An 11,666-nucleotide genomic window follows, 5' to 3' on the forward strand; every position below is an offset into this window, starting at 1 on the left:
GGACGCGGCGCGTGGGGCAGCGCTGGGAGTTCGCGTCCGCGGGTCCCGGCCGTTGGCTGAGCGGGACCTGTGAGCGGGTGGGTGGGCACCAGGCTCGCTCAGAGGCCAGGCCTGTCCAGGGCCAGCAGGAGAGAGATCAGACAGGAGGCGAGAAGTTAAGAACCCCCACGCAAAAATGGCTGACAAAGGCAAAAAGGGCAAGGCGGTAGAGGCACCTACACCCGGGCCCGCAGCTAAGCCGCCGCCCCCTCCTCCAGCTGCCGAACCGGAGGACAAGAAAGACCAAGACGACAAGAAAAAGGCAAAGTCGGTGCAGCCCACGGATGAAGTGGGCACCAGGAAGGGGTGTCGCCGCTACGGGTGGGAATTATTGAACAGCAATAAAGAGTTCTGGATGATGGGGCACGCCGAGGTCAAGATCCTGAGCTCGGTAAGGTGGGCTGGTACCCCGGGGCAGGGGCCCAACCAGGGAAGGAGGGTGGAGGAGCGGGCTCCAGAGGGGCTCCGGAAGGGCTCTAGAGTCGCTGCGAGCCCTTTGCCATAGCTCAGGTGCATGTCTCCCAGCAGGGCTGCCTAATAGCCGCACTGGTACTGTTCACGGAGACCAGCGTGCACCCTCTCCTGACGCTCATCATCACTATGGAGCTGTCCGTCTTCTGCTTCTTCTTCATTGCCTATACCCTCGCCATCAACAGATACACGTCCTTCATCCTGTGGCCCATGTCTGTAAGTGAGAGGAGGTGGGGACTGCCTGAGGCTGGTGTGCATTCGTGGGTGTGTCTTGATGCCTGGAAGTGACTGAACAGAGAGACACCCTGCACCTTCCATATTTGTGGCCCAGCGAACGGCTCAGCACCTCCAGCGGGATCAGGGTAGGGGAAGCTGAAGTTAGGTTACAAAAGGCTCTCAAATACCCCAGCTTAGGGGCAGGGAGGTCTCTTACCTTACCATGGTCAAAGGAAGAGGTAGGTCTTTGCTTTCCTGAGGCTTTGCTCTCCTTGGGAGGAGGTGCTGTGTAGCAACCAGCTGTCTCCTCCCCCACTTCTGTGCCAGCTAACACTGGAGTGGGGAGATCACCCCAGGGGTGCCCCATCCCCAGAATTCAAAAAAGAGAAACCAATCTTCTCATAAATCAGTAATATAAAAAGAGAATTTTTTAAAAATCACTTTGAAGCAGTCTCAGGTCTCTAGTGACTATTCCTGTGAAGGATGTTAAGCCCAGAAGAATGTTCAGCCCAAAGCAGTCATCCACTAGGACAGGAGCGGGGCAAGTCAACCAACCACTTGTAGCATTTTTTCCTTCATCTGTAGCATGAGGACAGTACTAATCTCTCATGGGATTGTGCCTGAGGAGTAAATACAAAGCTCTTGTTGCTGTGGATTTATGGACTTGACTCCCTGATCATGACCTGTATAATCCAGAGCACACTCACCCAACTCCCACCTCACTGCACATTCACAGCAAGCCTCCAGAGCCTTACGCTCTAGGTTTCATGTACGTTACATATGAAATGGTCTCAAAATGGTCACCTAACTTATCCCCAGGTAACTCAGCTAGTAAGTGGCAGAACACGGATTCAAACCCACCTTTGTCAGTAGAGTCTGAGTACCTAACTATACTCTGTCCTGTGTCTTTGTCAAAAGTTATTAGGGCCCAGGGATTCATAGGTCTCAGCAAGGTAGGAGAGGACCCCCAATACAGGGAGAAAGGAGAGGAGGACCAAATAAGACTCTTGGGGAAGGGGTAAGCAGAGGACAGAGTAAAGGAACAGGCAGAGGGCAAACTCCCAGCCAAGGAACCTGAAAGATACTTTTAGTTCCAGCAAGATGAAAACTCAATAAACCCTGAAAATCCTCCTACTGCACTTACCTAAAACTACTATGGAACGTGTAAACACAACTGCTGTAACTGAATGGCTGAGCTGACAAAAAGGGAAACACACAAGTGCCAAAAATGAAAAACAGGAGAAGTGATCGAATACCCTGCTGAAGTGTGGGGAGGAATGGCCCACGAAGTATTGCCCCAGGAACCTGGCAGATGGATTTTCATACATTCTTGAGTTAGAGGAGATGCGACCTTCGTCCTAAGCAAAATGAAGATTTAGAACTGAGACCCCTGGGTAAAGCCAGCACTCTGCAAAGACTGAACCTTTAAGGAAAAGACAGGCAGAGGAGATACCTTCCTCCTCACACACAGAGGAACAAGAAGGCCTGTTCACCTCTGCCTGAGCTGGGAGTGGAAAAAACAAAAAACAAAAAAAGACCACTTTGAGAAACAGAAACCTTGAGCCTACAGTTTGTACAGATTTGGTTTGAATTTTTACCACCACCATCCTAGAAACCTTCATGCAGCCTAGAAAATTTGTGCCTCGGAATTATAATAAAAATAATCCCAATTTAATGATGTTCTGATGATGTCCTTGGGACTCCTAACAGAAACCAATGCAAAGTCACAATCAAAGCACTGGGGTGTTGGGTGGCTCAGTCAGGTGGGGGTCTGACTTTGACTGAGGTCATGATCTTGCGGTCTATGAATTCAAGCCCCGCATCGGGCTCTGTGCTGACATCTCAGAGCCTGGAGCCTGCTTCAGATTGTGTCTCCCTCTCTCTGCCCCTCCCCTGCTCACACACACACTCTCTTAAAAATAAATAAACATAATTTTTTTAAAGTATAAAGAGATTCTCACAGGACAGGTAAGGGTGGGGAGAGACTTATCAAAAATGAATGCACAGTTCAAAACTACAAAACACTTGATTTTAAAATCCCCATGTCTAAGAATTGAGAATCAGCAAACATAACAGAAAAGAGGAGGATTAGAACCCTGAGAATATGAGATTAATACAAGAGCAGTCTGAAAATAATAAGAAATATACTTTAAATAATAAAGGGATAAACAGAGCCCTAAGAACAGAATAAGACATTGTGAGGACAGAATAAAAAGACCTTTTTTTTTTTTAATGTTTTATTTATTTCTAGGAGAGAGAGAGAGACAGCGTGAGCAGGGGAGGGTCAGAGAGAGAGGGAGTCACAGACTGAAACAGGCTCCAGGCTCTGAGCTGGTAGTCAGCACAGAGCCTGACGCGGGGCTCAAACCCACGAACCGCGAGATCATGACCCAAGCGAAAGTCGGACGCTTAACCGACTAAGCCACCCAGGCACCCCAAAAAGATCTTTTTTTGAGTACAAAAGACAATGTCTATAATCAAGCATATAGTTTTTGAATTTAAAATGTCAATAGATGGATTATAAAGCATATCAAAACTGGAGAATTAGCAAACTGAAAGATGTGAGATAAGGATCCAGGATATAGCACTGAGAGATAAAGGAAGAAAATAGAGAAGTTGAGACAGAGAAAATAGTCCATCATAAGCCTAACAGGAATCCCAGAAGAAAAGACTCAAAAAAATGGAGGAGAAATACTGATAATGACTGAGAACTCTCCAGATGTGATGAGTGACATCACTAAATATGGCAGTGTCAGAAACACCAAACTCTGTCCCTCCACTAAAGCAATAATTAGGCTGTCAAAAAATATCAGAAACAACTTTTTCAGAACTCTGGGATCCAATTTTAAAAGCTTAGAACCAAGGGAATGGTTAATAAAGAAAGAAGCTGTTGAATGTGGTAAGAGAGTGTTGTGACATTTTAACATACCTCCCCACTATCCTTCATACCCCAGCTTGTCTGTGGCCATGAAGACAACAGCCCACATTCCTAGTGATTCTTTGAAGGATGGGCCCTCACCTGCCTCGGAGCTTTTTCAAGGCTGAAGCAGCCTCCTGGATAGCATTTGTCAAAAGCATTTAAAGGCACATCTACTAACATAACCACAACTGACTGGACAAGGGAAATCAAATGAGGCAACCAATAGACAAGACCAGAAGTTTGGAAAAAAAGAGGCTGGGGATAGAGATGCACAGAGGAATAAGAACTTTGAAAACCTACCACATATCCAGGGAATCCAGAAGGCCACACACATGCCAAGAAAAGACCCTAAGCGTTTGCCTCTTGCTGACCTTTAGGCTCTGTATAAGCAGCAAGGGAAAACAGAGTTCTAAACAGCCTGGACAAGTGTTGAAGGAATACCCCAAAACAAAGCCAATTTGCAAAGACTGGTCAATAATTTTTGTTTCCAGATATTTAAGGAACTCTCTTTCAAATAACTACCTGACCAGTAAGCTAGCAAAACAGGGACTTCAGTTGCAGCACTGAAAGAATACAGTCTTTAAAAAAAGATAGTTCAGTAAAAGTCATTAAACATACAAATGAGTACAACTCACAACCATCAACAGCAACAAATCCTGGGAAGGGAGAAGAATATGGTTTACAGAGTAACTATATGATAATATTCAAAATGCCCACAATTATAAGGCATGCAAAGAAACAAGAAAGTATGGCCCATTCACAGGGAAAAAAATTAATAGAGACTGCCTCTGAGAAAACCCAGATATTAGACTTACTAGACAAAGAGTTTCAATCAGTTCCCTTAAAAATGCTTAAAGAACTAAAACCAGGTGAACAATTTATGAACAAGTATAAAATATCAGCAAAGAGAAATTACAAAAAGGAGCCAAAAGGAAATTCTGGAACTAAAAGTAATATAACTGAAATGAAAAACTGAGGAGTGTGGATTAACAGCAGATTTGAGCAGACAGAAGAATGAATCCATGAACTTGAAGATGGGTCAATTGAGATTAACCAGTCTGAGGAAAAGAAAACAAAAAGAATGAAGAAAAGTGAAGAAACCTATAGAAGAGCATCAAGTATACTAACATATGCTGAATCCCAAAAGAAGAGAAAGGGGAAGAAAGAGTATTAGAAGAAATGGTCAAAAACTTTCCAAAGTTTATAAAAGAATACAAATTTACACATTCAAATAGGACCAAGTAGAATAAACTCTAGGTGATCTACACTGAGACATTTATAATCAAACTGTCCAAAGATAAAGACAAAGTCTTGAAAGTCACAAGAGAGAAGCAACTAATTTCATACAAGGGACCTCTAATAAGATTAACAGCCAATTTCTCATCAGAAACCATGGAGACCTGAAGCAGTGGAATGATATACTTAAAATCCTAAAAGAAAAAACAAAAAAACCTGTCAACTGAGAATTCTATCTTCAGATTTGCTATCTGTTATGATTGTGTCCCCTAAAAATATGTTGAAGTCTTAACTCACGGTACTTGTGAATGCGACCTTATTTGGAGATAAGGCCTTTGCAGATGATCTAACTAAGATGACATCATTAGAGTGGGTTCTAATCTAATATGACTAGTATCCTTACAAAAAGGAGAAATTTAGGCGCAGAGACAGACATATTCAGAGGGAAGCTGATGTGAAAAGACACAGTAAGAAGACAGGATGGTGAAACAAGCCAAGGAATGCCTAAAGTTACTAGAAGCTAGAAAAGAGGCCAGAAGAGATCATTTCTGAGCATCTTCAGAGGGAGCATGACCTTGCCAACACCTTGATTTTGGACTTCTGGCCCCCAGAACTGTGAGACAATAAATTAATGTTGTTCTAAGCCACCTAGTCAGTGGTACTGCATTATGGCAACTCCAGAAAATGAATACAATATCCTTCAAAATTTATCCTTCAAAAATAAAGGAGAAATTAAGACATTGTTAGATAAACAAAAGTTGAGGGAGTTTGTTGCTAGTAGACCTGCCTTATAATAAATATTAAAGGGAGTCCTTTGGGCTCAAACAATAGGACATTAGACAGCAACTTGAAGCCATAAAAAAAAAAAAATAAAGAACACTTGTAAAGTAACTAATAGGTAAATATAAAAGTCAGTATTATTGGGGTGCCTCAGTGGCTCAGTCAGTTGAGAGTCTGACTTCAGCTCAGGTCATGATCTCACAGTCTGGGAGTTCAAGCCTGCTTCAGATTCTGTGTCTCCCTCTCTCTCTGCCCCACCCCCCATCTCTTTCTCAAAAATAAATAATAAACATTAAAACAATTATTTTTTAAAAGCCAGTATTATTGTATTTTCAGTTTGTAACTTCTTTTTTCTGATACAATTTAAAAGACAAATGCATAAAACAATAAATATAAATCTATGTTAATTGGCCTGTATGTATAAAGATATAATTTGTGACAATAACAGTAAGAGTTTTTGTGTACTACTGAGACTAAGTTGGTGTCAGTTCAAACTAAACTATTATAAGTTTAAGATGTTAATTGTAACCCCAAGGTTACCACTAAGGTATTGACTAAATAATGTGTAGAAAAAGAAATGAGCAGGTATTTATACTGATACATTACAAAAAATTAAACACAAAAGAAAGTAATAATGGAGGAATTGAAGGACAATAATATATGATATATAAAAAACAGATGGCAAAATGACAAAAATAAGTCTTTATCAGCAATTACTTTAAGCGCACATGGATTACACTCTCCAATTAAGGCAGAGAGGATCTGAATAGATTTTTTAAATGATCCTATAACATGAAGAAAAGAGACTCACTTTAGTTCAAAGATATAAATGGGTTGAAAATGGAAATGGAAAAAGACACTCCATGGAAATGGTAACCAAAAAAGAGCTGAGGTAGCCATATCAATATCAGATGGAATGAAAGACATGAATTGTCAAAACCACACCTAGGCATATCATTACAGAGGCACTTCTGATCACCAGAAACAAAAGAAAACTTAAAATCAAACCAAGAGAAAAGACAATTTACCTTAAAAACAAAACAAACCAAAGAAACCCTCAAACTACTAGACGAACTTCATGTTTTTAAACAGCAGTGACAGTGGCCAGAAAACACAATAATTTCTTTAAAGGGATGAGGTGGCAAGAGTAAAATACAGACACTTTTAAACAAAGAATGAAACAATTTCTTTTCGCTGACCCTCACTGAAAGAACTACTGCTTCAGGAAGAAGTAAGTTAAACAAACAAAAAAAAATGTGTGCGATGTAAAAAAGGAACAGTAAGCAAAGAGCCTAGTGAGTTTGTGAGAGCCTACTGAGCTAAATAAACATTAAGATAATATTGTGATTTTAAAAAGTATATTAATAGTTTTTTGTTTTCATTTTTTTGCAAGGGGAGGGAGGGAACACTATAGCAAGGTGGAACTAAAGCAATAACAACACAATAACATGTAAGGCCATAGTACTGGTATATTATAGGAATAAAAAGTTCTTGATTTGGGGGTATCGTGTAGCAATAATATTAACACTAACATCTTAAAACATAATACTGTATTCTGATAAAGAGTAGAATTCCAGGATATAGAACATCAAATCTGTTGAAGAGAAAGAGTGAAAAGAGAATAAAGAGAGCTAACTCAATAAAATGGAAAAATAAAAAGAAATAAGTGTGGTATATGTTAAATGGAAAAAATAAAATTAAATGGTAGAAATAAATCCAAATACTAGAAATCAGAATACTAGAAATACTAGAAATCCAAATACATCAAATCAGAAATGATGACAAATATAAATGGACTATATTCTTTGTTTAAAAGACAGAGGACTCTAACAATAGATTTTTTTAATCCAGCTATACACTAAATTACAAGACATGTGGAGAACAGTTATGAGAGATGGAAAAAATAATAAAAGGAAAATACTAACCAAAAGAAAGCTGGCATAGCTTTAATACCAGATTAAGCCAATTTTATGTGTTTTATAAGTATTTAAAGAAGATCACTACCTAGAGCAATTCTAAACTTGTATGCACCTAACAATATAGCCCCCAAATAAAAAAACAAACTATAAAGAATTATAATAAATTATAAGAAAGAACTGGCAAATAGCAACCATAGTGGGAGATTTTAACAGGCCTTCTCATCAATTGATAGCTTGATATAATGACATACATAGAACATATGAAACCCTACACCTTTCAAGTACACTTGGAACAATCATAAAAGTTATCCTCAATAAGACCACAAAGCAAATGTAAATAAATAACAAGTAATTGATGTCACACAGACCATATTCTCTAACTTCAATGAATATAATTAGAAATCAATCAGTAAAATTTAACTAAATCCCCAAGTGTTTGGGGGGAAATCTAATCTGTTCCCCAAACATATGAGGATTTCATGTAGTATTCAAATACTATCTGTAAAATGTGCCTAAACTATTCAAATTTGAAAATTAACAATCTCAAGAGAAGGCAATGCCAAAGATAAAAGCTAAAATTAAGGAAATAGGAAACAAAGATCCATAGTGAGGATTAATGAAACCAAATATCTAGTCCTTCAAAAAGACTACTAAAGCAGATAGACCCCAAGGAAAAAAGAGAGAATGAACAAGGACAAATATTAGTAAAAAGATCACGAAGTTATTTTTAAAGATTACAGGGAAATATGAGCTTTTATGCCAATAAATTGGAAAGTTTATTTAGATAATAGCTAATTTCCTAGAAAAAAATATCATATAAAAATTTATTCAAAAAGACATAGAAAAACAGGTTATAAAAAATTCATCCATGTTTCCATCTGGCACTTGTTTCACTTTTTGCATTTAAATCTTCTGATGCATCTGGAGTCATTTGGGTATATGGTGTGAAACATGGTGCCAGCTTTATATCCGAAGGCTATCGAGTTGTTATAGCCTACCATTCAATTTATTCATTTATTAAATAGTATATCTTTTCCCCACTGATTTTAAATGGCATTTTTGTTAAATGTTAAAATTCCAGATGCAAGGTTTATTTCCATACTTTATATTCAGTTTCATTGGTCTGTCCCTGTTTTCTTTTTTTCTTTTAAAGGTTTTATAATATGTTGTACTAATAGGCTTTTGATATTAAAACCTGACATTATAAGGAATGTAAAGTATATATGCCTAGGTTACCTAAATATGGCTATAAAAATCCTCAATAAAATATAGGCAAACTGAATCAAGCAATCTATAAGCAAGCAATACATCATGATCAAGCAGGGTATGTGTCAAGAATGCAAAGATCGTTTGTCTTCAAAATTCTATTAATTTGCCATCCTTTACCTAAAGGAGAAAACCATTTCATCATCTCACGAACTTCAGAAAAACTATTTAGTTTGTCTCATGAACTTCAGATATATTAATTTTAAGAAAAACTCTTAGCAAACTAGGGGCACCTGGGTGGCTCAGTCAAATAAGCGTCCGACTCTTGAATTTGGTTCAGGTCATGATCTCACCATCATGAGATCGAGCCCCACCTCAGGCCTTGCACGGGGCATGGAGCTTGCTTAAGATTTTCTCTCTCCCTCTGCCTCTCTCTCTATCTCTCTAAAAAAATAAAGGGGCACCGGGGTGGCTCAGTCAGTAAAGTGTTCAACTTCAGGCTCAGGTCATGATCTCATGGTTCATGGGTTCAACCCCCACGTCAGGCTTTGTGCAAACAGTTCAGAGCCTGGAGCCTACTTTGGATTTGTGTCTCCCTCTCTCTCTGCACCTCCCCCACTCATTTTCTCTCTTTCTCTTTCTCTCTCCCCCGTTCAAAAATAAACATTAAAATTTTTTTTAATAAAAGGAAGAAGGAAAAGAAAACTCTTAGCAAATTAGTTTAAAAGGGAACTTGCTTATCTTAATAATAGGCATCTACCCAAACCTATAATAAACATTGCGTTTCATGGTAAAACTTTAGAAGTACTATTTAGAGATGTCTACTATCCCCACTTCTGTACATTGTGCTGGAGATCTCAGTTAGTACAATGTAACAAGAAAAACAAAAAATGTATGAATTGAGAAGGGGAAAAAATAGCATTATTCACAGATAATAAGATTCTTTACACAGAACACCTATGAGAATCTATAGTCAAATTACCTGAACTGGTTGAATTCCATAAAGGTTAACCAGAGACAAAACAATAGTGTTCCTGAATACCAGCAATGAACAATGAGAAAATGTGACTTTTCAAAGAAACCATTTAAAGCAGAAATAGGAAATACAAGGTGTCTTAGAATAAACCCATTCAAAGAAGTATAAGACTTTACATAGAGATCATATTTTACATAACAGACATCAAAGAAAACTCTGCATAAATGGAAATATATACCATATTCACATATCTGAAGAGTTACTATCATAAAGATGGCAATTTAAGGGGCACCTAGGTGGCTCATTTGACTATGCATCTGACTCTTGATCTCAGTTCAAGTCATGATCTCATAGTTCATGAGATCAAGCCCCATGTCAGTCAGAAGTTTGAAAATCATCCCCTTTGGAGGAAGCTATGCCAGGCTGGGTGTTGATGGGGGTCTTGGCTCTGTTTGAGGCTGACTCTCCTACCTCTCACACTTCTAGGACCTTCTCAATGACTTGTTTGCCTTTATGTTCCTTATGGGAGCTGTGGTCCTAGCTGCAAAAAGTCGACAAACCATGCCAGTGCCCTACTTAGCTGCTATGGTAAGTCTTTAATGTTGGGCAGTTTATTTGCTCAGAAACCACCTCTTTTAGGGGCACCTGGGTGGCCTTTGAGTTAAGTGTCCGACTCTTGATTTCAGCTCAGGTCATGATCTTACAGTTTGTGAGTTCAAGCCCTGCGCCAGGCTCTCTGCTGTCAGTGCGGAGGCCATTGTGGATCTTCTGTTTCCCTCTCTCTCTGCCCCTTCCCACCTTGCACTCCCTCTCTCTCTCAAAAATAAATAGTAAAAAAAAAAAAATGAAGAAATCACCTCTTTTGGAGAATGGGTGCTTCCCTGATTTAAGGAAAGTGCTTCTTTTCACAAAATCTTGGAACCCATGCAAAGTTTAAAACTAAAGTTGGTAAATGCTTCCGATGAAGAAGCTGCTTAAATAAAGATGTAGTCCAGGGAGCCAACCAATCTAATGGCTTCCTCTTCTTAGCTGCCCCAATCCCTGAGGCAAAGGGCCACACCCAGGCTGCTGACAGTGTATTTTAAGACAGAGGCACAGGTGGAGGGGTGTGGGGCAGGGGGGGGAGGGTGGCTGAGCCTGGAGGTGGGGCAAACTCAGAATGTCTCTGGTCCAGAAGTTTAGGAAGAGGAAAGGATGCGTTAACTAGCACCTGCTGATGAATTAGAAACAAGGAGGGAATATGCCAGCTTTGGAATGAAAAGCAAAAGTAATGAGCATCCTTTTTCCCCCAGATCCTCATTGGTATAGCTGGAATGTTTGCTTTATTGGATATATGTCTTCAAACAAAACATTTCAAAGGCAAGACGATTCAAAAGAATGTGCTGGCTCCTCCTCCAAAACAGGAACAAATGGATGAAAAGCCAAAGGAAGCAGTAAAACCACCAGAAAAGGCACCAGAAAAAGCACCAGACAAAGCAGAAAAGCCAAAGGAAAAAGAAAAGGGAGGCAAGAAATGACTCAAAGGAGACCCCTGGTGTCGAAAGCAGCAGTGCGTTTTACAACAAAACATTTCCACTGTCTTTATTGTCTTCTCTCCAGAATGGTTTTCTTTTCCATCCTAATTACCAACTTTGCTTGGAAAAGAAATTCCTCTTTAAATGGATTTTAAAGCTTAATGTTGACGTAAACATTATTTTGTTTATTCAACAGAAGTTACTGCAAGTTTTGGTGCAGAGGGCAAGATCAAGGCCTCTGGGGGTACCTGCAGGCCACAGGGCACACAAGATTTGGGGTACAGTAGTGTGGGTGACACTGGCTGTCAACAATGACCAGCCAAAGGGGCCAGAAGAAAACAAGAGACTGGAAAACAAAATGAACATTTTGTTCACATTAATTTTTTTTG

At 39.5% G+C, this 11,666-nt stretch overlaps 1 protein-coding gene across 2 annotated transcripts; it reads left to right on the forward strand.

Annotated features, from left to right (window-relative positions):
• The first annotated feature begins 39 nt into the window (after positions 1-39).
• Positions 40-11,439, forward strand: CMTM2 (CKLF like MARVEL transmembrane domain containing 2). Of its 2 annotated transcripts, none has more exons than XM_077755473.1 (4): positions 40-430; positions 565-726; positions 10,250-10,351; positions 11,056-11,439. In XM_077755473.1, the coding sequence occupies exons 1-4, from the start codon at positions 176-178 to the stop codon at positions 11,278-11,280; spliced, it is 744 nt and encodes a 247-aa protein (XP_077611599.1). In that variant the 5' UTR covers positions 40-175; the 3' UTR covers positions 11,281-11,439. The 2 variants fall into 2 exon arrangements, with proteins under 2 accessions (XP_077611599.1, XP_077611600.1); XM_077755474.1 differs by having other exon boundaries at positions 568-726.
• The last annotated feature ends 227 nt before the right edge of the window (positions 11,440-11,666 follow it).

This window comes from Crocuta crocuta, unplaced genomic scaffold (assembly GCF_008692635.1).
Source record: "Crocuta crocuta isolate KB4526 unplaced genomic scaffold, BGI_CrCroc_1.0 scaffold152, whole genome shotgun sequence".
NCBI lineage: Eukaryota > Metazoa > Chordata > Mammalia > Carnivora > Hyaenidae > Crocuta > Crocuta crocuta.